The sequence below is a fragment of the Nyctibius grandis genome, chromosome 4, assembly GCF_013368605.1.
Source record: "Nyctibius grandis isolate bNycGra1 chromosome 4, bNycGra1.pri, whole genome shotgun sequence".
NCBI lineage: Eukaryota > Metazoa > Chordata > Aves > Nyctibiiformes > Nyctibiidae > Nyctibius > Nyctibius grandis.
In genome coordinates this window covers 17,548,552-17,559,966 of record NC_090661.1, presented here as the reverse complement: position 1 = coordinate 17,559,966, position 11,415 = coordinate 17,548,552, and the positions used below count along the sequence as shown (strand labels likewise).

General features: G+C 51.5%; 1 protein-coding gene across 1 annotated transcript; it reads right to left on the bottom strand.

Annotated features, from left to right (window-relative positions):
- Positions 1-7,192: 7,192 nt before the first annotated feature.
- Positions 7,193-7,913, bottom strand: ASCL2 (achaete-scute family bHLH transcription factor 2). The gene is made up of 2 exons (XM_068399695.1): positions 7,381-7,913; positions 7,193-7,277 (listed from the first exon to the last, which is right to left on the bottom strand). Exon 1 carries the CDS (start codon positions 7,911-7,913, stop codon positions 7,392-7,394), a length of 522 nt encoding a protein of 173 aa, XP_068255796.1. The 3' UTR covers positions 7,193-7,277; positions 7,381-7,391.
- Between the last annotated feature and the right edge of the window lie 3,502 nt (positions 7,914-11,415).

The following is an 11,415-nucleotide window of genomic DNA, read 5'->3' as shown; positions in this document are numbered from 1 at the left end:
ACGTCTGAACTTGGCTTAGGCACTAGTTTTTCTGCCAGTACATTGCCGTTTTCAACTCCAGTCAGCACTGGTTTGAAGTTATTAGTCTGGTGGTTGGGGTTTTTTTGGTGGTGTATGAATCTTAAATGAGCTTTGTGGTCTCCCCACTTCAAAAGCCTCTCTGCTCTCACCCCTCTTTACTGGCTGTCTTCTAGCAAGACCAAAGACTGAAGGGTATAAATTATCTGAGTAGCATCCCAGGTCCATGCAGCATGCAAGGATGCAGCCTGCAGGACAGTCCCCTGAGCTGCTAGAGAGGGGTTTTGAGGGAATCGGGCAAGGAGACGGTGCAGAGCTGTGCCAGGGCACACTGAGATTCAGTCCCCATTCTTGCCTCCATTCAAATCAGACCCAAATACAGTGCACGCTGCAAACTTCAAGCTGCTTAAAGCACGTTTCACCCTCTCCATTGCCCAGTTCGCTCTGGTGCCAGGTGTCTCCTGGGCAAGGAGAAGCAGTGATAGGGGCTGGCCGGTCGGCACAGAGCCTCCTCGGCAGGGAATCGCGTGCAGATGCTTTACCAAGGGGAGCAGCTGCTTCCACTGACACCAGTTAGATTCCTTTTGATATAAGGAAGCCCATGCTGAAGGCAGGCTGGTGCCAGGGATGTGGGAGCCAGCAGCCAATGAGGAGGGCTTTGCAGGTACTGTGCTGGTAAGAGCATGATGGTATTTACTAATACTTCTAAACTAGGTTTTTTATTTACCTAGTGGGTTTCACCTGCTCTTTCTGCCTATAGCTCTGCTAAAGGGACTGTGGCTCCTTTGTAGAGCCTTGAAGGAATTGTGTGTGTGAAAGTGGGAAACAGAGAGAAAGGGAAAATGTGTTACAGTATTGCAACATTTCCTCCTAGTATTTAATATCCTGACCAAACTCATCTTTAAAAAAAAAACCTTGAAGTGCTTCACTCAAAGGAAAGGTATTTGCTGTGTTATAAAAGTGTCAACATTTCACTTACAAATTGGTCATTCTTTTGGCAGTGACTTTAACAGAAAACTCCCCTTGGGGCTATCATGCCTCTCTCTGTTGGTTTTTCTTCCCCTTAAAAAAAAAAACAAAAACAAACAACTTAAAAAGCAAGCACAATTTACTGGGTCTGGTGACTGGATAACAATTGTACTGCAGGCTTTAAGTGGTGGGGCTGAGGCCAGGAGATGAAAGGAGATCAAGAGGGGAGAGAACTGAGGCTTCTCCAGCAGCAAGTTGGATGCTTGTAGGTCAAAGCTTGAAGCGCTTGCCTGGTCCCTGCAGCCAATTGTCTTACCAGAAGTTTCTCCTTTTCTGCTGTTTATACCTCTGATCTTACTAATATCTACCCATAAACAGAAGTGTTTATAGGGTTGGGGGGTCAAAGCCTAATACTTAAAATCATCTCTCTGTGCTTATTGCTCCAATTTAATGCACTATGCCTTCCACTGCTGACCGCTTTCTTGCACATGTTTCTCCTTTTCATTTCCATGTTCCTCTACATGACTGTTTATATCCCCTCCATTGTAAAATAACACTGATAACTTGGGCAGATAATAAATGTCTGTCTTGTCTCGGGTTTCTCCTCCTTATTGTGTGTGGATATTGGTGTTGGAGCCTACCAGCTGGCTGGGGTTTCTCTGAGGATCTCTCTCCTGCTTCACCTGTATGTAGGCTAGGGCTTGGGTGGGTCACTCCACATTTTTGCCACCTTGTTGTGCTCTGGGACAAAAGAGACATGACAACAGGAGTGAGGGGGCTGGCAGCACTCTGCAGAAAAAGAGGATTTATTAATCCTGATCTGAACAACAGCCAATCTCTCGGTGATTGTAGGCTCTGAAGAACAGGGGAGAATCTCCATTTAAAACACAGTGGAAATCCCAGTCTCTGATGTTTTTGCCACACTTTCCCTATGTTGTTGTTCCCCTTCGATTTTCCCCTCTTGATGATGAGAGCAGAGGTGCAAGGCAGCCCCTCTTACTGGGAAGGGAGTGCACTGTCAGCAAGTTCGTTGATGACACAAAACTGGGAGGAGTGGCTGACACACCAGAAGGCTGTGCTGCCATTCAGAGAGACCTAGACAGGCTGGAGAGCTGGGCTGGGAGAAATTTAATGAAATATAACAAGGGCAAGTGTAGAGTCCTGCATCTGGGCAAGAACAACTCCATGTACCAGTATAAGTTGGGGACAGACCTGTTGGAGACCAGCGTAGGGGAAAGGGACCTGGGGTCCTAGTGGACAGCAGGATGACCATGAGCCAGCAGTGTGTCCTTGTGGCCAAGAAGGCCAATGGCATCCATAACATTCTGTGATTCTGTGAAGTGCCTTAGCTATGATGCTTCTCACATTCTTGTACTAGCTTTAGCTTCTTCCTCAGTAATCTTTATTATGGGAAAATAATGGATGAAAGAAATTACTTGGCTGTAATAAAAAGACCAAGCACTAGTAAGTGTAAAACCTCTCCATGTCCTCACTCAGCTACAGGAGCAGCAACTCACTTCTCCAAAGAGCCAGCCCCAGGGACCGGCTTGAGAAGACCCATGGTGAGGTTCCAAGGGGTGCTCTGAAAGCACCTGGCAGAGCTCCTCTGTTCACATCTGCCAGGACATGCACAGAGCTCAAAAGGAGCTGGGGGTTCATGGTGTCCCCAGGATTTTAAGTCATTTGTTATGCTGACTGATAGACTCTTAAGGGTGCAACATGAACTTGTGATTACACCTGGTGCTGCTTTAATATTGTTAGTCCCATTACTCCCAGGTATACCTTTGGCTAATGCTTCATTGATGGTAGTTTCTGGGAAGAAAACCAAACACTGGTTGGCCGATGCCCAAACCAGGCAAAGCCAGGACAGCTCTGGCTGCTGTTGACTGTGCAAGGAAGGGGCTGCCTTTCTCTCTTAACTATACACACTCCCAGGCTCCTGGCCCACATCCAATCCAGATAAGAAATGACTGAAAATTGTTACTGTTAGCCAGCTATTCTGTGACCTGCATGAAAAAGAGTGGAATGACCTCGGGACTAGTCGTAGCACATAGCCGTCTGCCCACAGACCGTGGCAGGCGAAAAGCCTCCGTACACAGACCAAAGGCTGGCAAGACAAGTATTCTCCTGGCGGCTGCTCCCCGCAGACAGGAGGGGAGGCAGAAGCAAGCTGATATGCAGAAGCTCGCCTCGCTGCCTGCTGTGCTTGGTCTGCAACAAGATCTTTACAAGGCGTTAATGTAAATGTCAGTTGTTTGTAAATTGAAACCAACCGTGGGCTGCTCTCTCCAGGAGGATCTGTGGTGAAGCTGGTATTTGCTGGTGATACCATGGGGTGGTAGGAACAGAAGCAAGGCCTCTTCCCTTGGACTCTTATCTCTTAGTGTGCTCTGAGGCAGTGCTCTCCTGGAGACCCCTGCGGTGCTGGGGCTCTGCTGCAGCCACTTGCCCTGCAAGAAGGACCAGCAAACCACCCTGCCATGGAGATGCTGCAGGGTACCCTTGTGCCTGCTTCCTAGTGCTTCTCATGGTGTGCAAGCCTTCAAGCAGGCTGCATAGCCCTTTTCTACAAAATTACTTTTTTAATAATGTGAAGAAGTTTGGAAGGAGTGTAGCTATGGAGCTGAACCTGAAGTTGCCCCTGGGGGGTGACAGCATCATCTAAACACTACAATGCAATAACGCATGGTTCATTGCAAGGAACTATTTTTACCATGTACTGGGCTTTATGTGCTTTGGGCAACAAGAAAAGCTTCAGCCTGAGCAACTCAATGCCAAATGAAGGTACTGTGGTTGAAAATTGAAGGGTTCTTTCAGCCTGGGGAGGGGGTGCAGCTAATCCTGACACCATCCTGCAACTTGTTTCTGCTTCATTAGGCGCTTCCGTGACCTGTGAAATACTGCATAGGAAAATGGGAACCCATCGGTGGATGTAGACATTAGAGGTTTACACAAGTGCGTTTTGTAGCTGCACATTGACAAGCCTCCTGGCACCCTCAACTTGCTCTGCCTATCTTTCTTTTTCGCTTGATCCTCAGAACTCACCAGCGTATTTCTTCTGCCTGAATCTGACTCTTCTGCAGCCCTGTACCTTAGGGCTGGGTTTGTGTCTTCCTGGGGAGATGGTGTTTCCATTTTAGCCACTGAATTTTTAGTTATACACCTAAAGAGAAAACTGTGCTCATCAGAGACATTCCCCATCCCTGCCCCAAGTGTTTTGGGTAGCAGTTGTGGCAGGTACCCAGGCTTCCTGGAAGCCCCCACTGCAGCCCTTCGGTAATGGCAGCTAACTTGAACACTGGAGGTCCCACTGCCACTGGAGGTAGCTCCCCCAGGCAGAGGAGCACCTGGCTGAGAAGTCAGATCTGGTGTTACTCTTGCTGCTTTACAGGTGACTCTCATGGTCAGAGGACTTTCATCTCCGAGTCTTTGCTCTGGCACTGTTTTGCATAAATGGAGCAGAGAGGTCTAGGGGTGACCTTTTAGGGTCAGGAGTCTTCTCAACTTGGTCCAAGCAGTTTTCAGGTGGCTTCAGCTGAAGAGAACAAGAGTGAGCTGGCCTGGCTGAAGGTACCTGCTGTCTCTGCAACTGCCAAAGAACCTACCTTGTATCCTCCCTAATGCTTCCTTAAAAGGGCAGAATGATTCAATACCTCGTGTTTTTTTCAAAGTAAATTGGACATTTCTGATTTCCTCCTGTTTAGTTTCTACTTAAACACTGGCTGACAGCATTAAGGTAACTTGTGATGCTGACTGAGCTCTTTTTTTTTTTTCCCCCTAATATTAGTATTGCTTAAGTGAAAACTGTTCACAGCTAACTTCTTGCCAATACAGTTACAGTTGATTGCTGCTTTAATGTTGCTGCAACAGTATCTTGGGTGATCTGATGAACCTAGTAATGATGCTGGGAGTTACTTGACTGAGAGCCAAACATTGCTTTTGGAAATACAAAAGTGATCAGTGCTCCTAAGGAAGGAAAACAAACACCCTGCCAAGCAGTAGTAAAACACTCTAAACAAATGCATTCTGCCATAAGGGGACACTTGTGGAGATAAATGCAGCAGTCCTGATTTCTAAATAGCTTGGAAAAGATGGTATGCTGGTTTAGGCTGAGAATAAAAATGTGGGAACCTGCATGGCTTTACACCTGACTGAATTTCTGGAGGTCATCTATAAGGATGAAGCCTCTAAGCCCCCACTGGGGAAAGGTACCGCATGACCCCCCTACCCCACCAGCCCTATCTGCTGCTGCCAAGTGTAACAGATCACTTAACACCCAGGTCAACTCACAGCTCTCACTCCTACCTGTGGGGCTGCTGAAGTGTCATATGTGGCAAAACCTTTGCAAGCAATTTATTAAGCACTTCAATTCTCTGGGCCTTTGAAAGGGCCTGTTTATTAAAGCAGCTTTGATTAGGGAATGAACTTGAAGCACAACAACTATTGCTACTTGCTGTTAGAGCCTGCATTTTCCCATGAGTGGTTTTGTTTTGTTTTGTTTTTTCTCTTCAAATGGAATCATGTATGCGGAATATTCTTATAGGTCTGGATTACAGAGCACCCACTGCAGTTACTGAATTTGGGACTGCTGAGTGATCATACTCCTGAACACTTCTACCTTCCCAGTACTAATGCAGCAGAGAGATTATACACACAATCCATGCAAAGTAGGTCAATTTTAATAACCCTTTCTACTTTGTGTTCACTCAGCATAATCCATAGGCCAGCCCATTTTGCTCCATTTGACTAGTAACATTCACTAGAGCTATTTAAGGGAAGTAGAAGACTCTGCTGTAGTTTTTCAAGCCATCATCACTGTGTCTTGTTTCACAGCAGTCTGTCTTACCTCTGGCTCACCTCCACTGAAGCAGGTCTTCAGCACAAGCCCAAAAGTAATGGACAGAGCTGAGGAGTCTCTGACAATAGTTTCTAAGGAGCAATTTGTGTTTGCTTATTGCCTTTAAAGTGTATGCACGTGCAGCTGAAGTTAGAGGTCAGAATGGGACACTGTTGGTTATGTGTGGTTTTTGAATGACAACACTGTTCTCAGAGATGCTGCTCCCCTCAATAAAGGCACCCCAACCTAACTCCTGAGAGTAGCTGCCAGGAAAAAACAACTTCAGCTACCCCCTCCCCTCCGTACCTTCCCGTGACTCTCCCATCCCTGTAGGCAAGGGCAGAACAGCCTGCAGCACCTTCTACATGTCCAAGAAAGTTGTCTCCTATACACATCTGCATCCCCCCATGTATCATCTCTGCAGTACTTGCACCAAGTGCTGAGTTCATAAAACTTGAATGGAGTAAAAAAAAGCAAGCCTGGAGGTTATGCTGTGCTGCTCCTTATTCCCTTCTGCACATGAACCCTGGTCCAGGTGACCTGCCTCTCCACTGTATCACTCATCACTCCCCTCTCCCACCCTCTCAGGCAGAAGTTACCTTGGGCATTTCTGGCAAAAAGACATGCATCTTACAGCCCTGAAGCCATTTATAAATAGATTTTTATTTATAAAGTCAATTTACATAAAATATGATACTCTCTTAAAAACTGCATATGTACAACTTAAGAAATCCTAGCAAGTGCATACAAAAATGCCTTCAATACATTTTTTTTAAAAAAAAAAAACAACTTCAGTTTTCAGAGAAATGGACCTTCACACCAGGCAAACTCAGACACCACGTTAAGACACAACATAACTTTACAGTCTTTTACTAAAGTGTTTGGAGAGAAAAAAACCCACCTTTTTATCTAAACTGTGTATGTTCCCAAAACATTCTAGCTGGCAGTGTTCAAGAACAAGGGAATAGGACTTGTGAAAAATAGAACCATCTCCTCACCCCTTTTCTCTAAGGTTTCTTGTACAAAAATAAGTCTTCATACACCAGTGTTCCCATAGGCAGTTCGAGTTACATATAAAATAGAATCTGACATGATAAAAAATTCCCTCCCCCTCCAGAAACAAGAAAGCATCAAGTGTTTTTAATTTCTTTTTTTTTCCCCCCCTCCAAAGCAACACCAGAAAGCAGCCGTGGGGGGAAGCAAGGTCCCTCGGGCCTCCTCTCCGTCGGCAGCTCCCGGCGAGCAGGTGGAGCCGCTGCCCCGGAGCAGGTAGTGGAGCCCCCGTCAGTCATTTACACCATTGCACTTTCCACAGCCCGAAGACGACGGGTGAACCCGGCGAGGAAAGCAGCCAGCGGGGTCTCGCCGGGGTTGGGGGGGGGCGAGTATTTTGGGGGAGGATGCTGGCTGCTGCGGAGAGCGAGGGCGCGGAGGTACTGCAGGCTGAGCGCGGCTGAGGAGAGACGTGCGATGAGCCCCGATGGGTACGTGCCCCGCTCCCCCGAGCGCCGGGGGACGCGGCACCCCCTTCCCCTCCCCTCCGGCTCCCCCCTCACCTCCCGCCGGGTCAGTAGCTCCCGAGCCAGCTGGTGAAGTCCAGCAGCTCCCGCTCCTCGGGGCTGAGCGCCGCGTCGTAGCCGCTCTCCTCGGAGGAGCAAGGCGAGCCGGGCACGGAGGAGGCGAAGGAGGGCGAAGCGGAGGAGTAGCCGCCGCCGCCGCCTCCTTCCCCGACGGCCGCCCGCCCGCGGCCGTCGGGGAAGGCGGCGGCGGCGTCGTGCTCGTCGAGGAGCCGCTGCAAGGCGCGGATGTACTCGACGGCGGAGCGGAGGGTCTCCACCTTGCTCATCTTCTTGCTGGCGGCGCCGTGGGGGACGTGCTGGCGGAGGGCGGCGAAGCCCAGGTTGACCAGCCGCACGCGGTTGCGCTCCCGCTCGTTACGACGGGCCACGGCGGCGGCCGCCGCCGCTCCGGTGCCCGGTAGGGAGGCGAAGGCCAGGCGGCGTTTGCAGCGCAGCAGCTCGGGGGAGGCGGGCCGCCGGCGGCCGCGGGGAGCGGCGGGGGGCAGCGGCGGCAGGGCCCCGCCGTTCATCGCCGGGCGGCCACGGCGGCGGCTGGCGGAAAGCGCGCAGAAAAATTTTGAAATTAAAAAAAAAAAAAAACCTCAAAATTTAAAAAAAAAAATTTCTAAAAAACCTAAACTTAAAGAGGAAAAAAGGGAAGCGGGGGTGGGCAGCGCGCGGGTGCCCGTTCCCACCCCCGTCCTCTCCCGTCGCCGCTCCGCGCCTCTGCGGCGGCCGCCGCCGCCGGACGGCCCCTTATCAACGCGCCGCCGCCGCTCGCGAGCCCCCGCCGGCCGCACGCGCCGCGCACGCCGCGCCACGCGCGCCCCCCCCCTCCCCGCGGCCGCCCTCCCCCGCGCGCGCCCCCGCGCGCGCCCGGCGCGTGGCGCCGCCAGCCCCGGCACCCCCTCCCCCGCCCCACCCCTCCCCGGCCGCCCCGCCCGCGGGAAGGGGGGTAAGGGGGGTGCGCTCCCTCCGCGCTCTGCAACTGTCTCCTTTAATCGCCGCTTCTATTTTTGTATTTTTAATGTTTTATTTTAATTTAATTTGTATTATTATACGGGGGAGGGGCTCCCCTCTCGCCCCGCCTCCCCCGCACACCGGCGCGGACAGGCACCGGGGCTCCCCGTGCCCCCGGTGCAGTGCCAGCCCCGTGTCGTGTCCCTTCAAATGTACCATTCCCCCCGCAAAACCGGGCACCTCGTGGGTGCCGGTGTCGGGGAAGGCGGCGGTCCCGGCTGCCCCCGGAGCGCGGCTGCCCCCGCGGGGCTCTCACCGCGGAGCGGTGTGTGGAAGGGGCGCTGCCATCGAACAGCGGGGTCGGAGCCGTGCGGGCACTTGCCTGCCGGTTGGTGTGTTTGGCGAAGCGCAGGCACACACCAGGACTCTGCTTTGTTACGTGCGCAAAAAACATCTAAATAAAAATTTCTAGCAGTTGTGTGAGTCATCTTACAAAGGCCGTGCTGTGCGAGCCGACTTTTCAGGCCTAAAGGAGAGTTCCAAGGATAAAGGCATGGAGCAGAGAAGAAAAATGTAAAGCTTTTGTGGCTCCAGGGTTGTGCCCGGGCTTCCCTTTGCCGTGGCAAGCGATCCCGCTTGGCTGTCCATCGAACGAGCCTTGCTTCCAGCTCTGAGGGGAAGAGCAGCGGGGTAAGGTGCTTTTGGGTAGCTGAATTTAATGGGGAGGACAAAGGAGCTGCTGCTTGGTGTCCTGGGAGCTTGCGGAGTGTTTTGCTAAATAAGCAGGGTGGATGGAGGGGCTGCTACATGCACCCACTGCCCAGGGGCTGCGGTCCACTCTTGGCTTCAGCACGGCTTGCAAGGTGTGCTGTCCTCGGGGCTTTGCTTCTGCCCAGCCTTTAAAAATACCCCAAAACCAGTGTGATGCTAAAACATCTCTCATAGACCCTTTCACTGGCTTTGGTGCAGTCGGCTCAGGCCCTTTCTGCCCTGTCCCCTGTGCCAGCTGCCGAGCTGGTGCTCATGTGGCCGCTTGGTGTGACCATCTACAGGAGGTGGAGGGTGCGTATCCGCTTGAGGGTTTGCAGCAGCTGTTAATTGGGGTAAGAGAAGTGCTAATTACCTTCTGCAGGGTCTCCCTCCACCCAGAAGCACGTGGGCAGGGAGGTATGGGGTAGTTCAGTTATAGAGCCTTATTTTTTGGCAGGGAATGTAACCCCTTCCCAGGAAGATGCTCAAAGCCGGGGTCTCTGGCAGCAACATGGTGGCAGGGACGTGTGCGTGCCCATAGCTGAGCAATCACCACACAGGTAGGTGCCATGAGGCTCTGCAGCAAGATGCGGGTATCAAAGTAAGGATCTGTATCCCCCTGGCTACCCCGAACCGCTCTGGTGCTGCTCTTAGGGTGTATCTAAGCCAAAAATAGTAAAACAAAGAGCCATCCCTGACTTCTAGATGTGACACAGAGGAGGATTTTCTACTTGCGTGGGGTATTTAGGGAGCAGCAAGGCTCTACCGCGTTGGAAGAGAAATCTTTTCCCGGGGATCGGCTGCAATGGCAGTGGGTTGAAGGAGTGAGCCCCGCTGCAGAGTCACAGGCAGCCGGGTTGAAATTCCTGGAAGTGACAGCAAAGAGCCTGCAAGTGCTTTGTGCATCTGGAAACGCCGCTCAAACACACGTCAGGCTTAGCACCCAAATTCTTTCGAGACGTTCTTGGCCACGTGGCAGACATGGGGGAAAACCCGTGAGCAGCCACGCAGCTGCTCTGAAGGGTTTGGCCCAAGAGGAGCAGCCCGTGGCGTGCGGTGCAGGCGGGAGCGTTCTGCCTGGTGGGTTCCTGGGAAGTGCAGGGGAGCTGCTTGCACATATAAACATGCTTGTGTGCGCGGGCGGTCGCAGGATCGCTTGCTCGGCTCGAGCCCTTAATGCTGGCGCCCGTCTCAAGCATCTGCAAAGCTGGCTTGGCTGGTGCGGGGGGCTCACCTTGCGCTCACCAGCAGTGGAGGCTTAGGCAGAAAGGGCATTGCTGCAGTGGAGTAATACCGATGTTCTTTTATTACCCTGTCTTTAATTTCTGATGTAAACCTTTTTCGCAGGAAAGGGGAAGCTGCTGTCTTTGAAGCAGTTCAGGAGAAAATCTTCTGTATCATTGAGCCACGCTCAAGAGTAATAACTGGATTTTTATCGTACAAAAATAACTACAGGAAATATTTTTCATTAATAACGCACCATTCAAACACCAGTAAATCCAGTCTCAAGGGAGAGCGTGCAGCCTCCAGCTCCAGTGCTTCCATGCTCAGCTTGGCGATGAACTTAACTTGGCCAAATTGGCTTCAGGGCTGCTGATGGCAACGCATGTTTCCAGCCAGATGTGGCTGTCGAGCCTGGGCCTGAGCACAGCACAAAGCAGCTGCTTAGGCTTTCTTAACAATACAGCTGGTTCCCCAATAGTCTGCAGGAACATAGGTACATCTCGTACTCAGAGAAATGTAATCTGATTTGAAATCTCTTTATGAAGTTAATGACTATGTAAGATCCAGTAGAACAAGACATCATTAAACACTGTCTGAGTTCACAATCAACTTCCTGATGGTAATCTGGGGAGAGAGAGCATCCAGCGATGTGCTGCCCGTCCCCAGAGGGTGGAGAGAAGAAATTCTCCTCTCTTGGCACAGGTAAGGCAAAAGTGATAAACGCGTGGTTGGCGTGGACACCTCACAGTCCTGTGTGGCTTCGGCCAGTGTGGTGCGAGGTGGGCGAGCTCTGCTCGGAGAGAGGGTAACTCAGCGGTGAAGGGCCTCCGAGCCCTGACGCTGCATATTATTTCTTGCGTCTGCCAAAGGTGAGGGCACAACGCTGCCGCCTGAGCTGGCACGCGTGTCGGTGGGAACATGGCAGGCGAGGTGCTGGGTCAGCCCTGCCGTGACCCATGCGTGACAGGCAGCTGACAGGAGCTTCTGGGTTTTTTTTCCGAAACATTCTGGACCTCGGTGGAAAGCAATAAAGGTCCTGTTGTGATAAGGCTCGAGAGAGCAAATGCCGGAAACAAATGGCGAGGGGCAGTCAAGCAG

Coding starts and splice junctions, on each gene's coding strand:
- ASCL2 (XM_068399695.1), bottom strand. CDS start 7,913: ATGAACGGCGGGGCCCTGCCGCCGCTGCCCCCCGCCGCTCCCCGCGGC.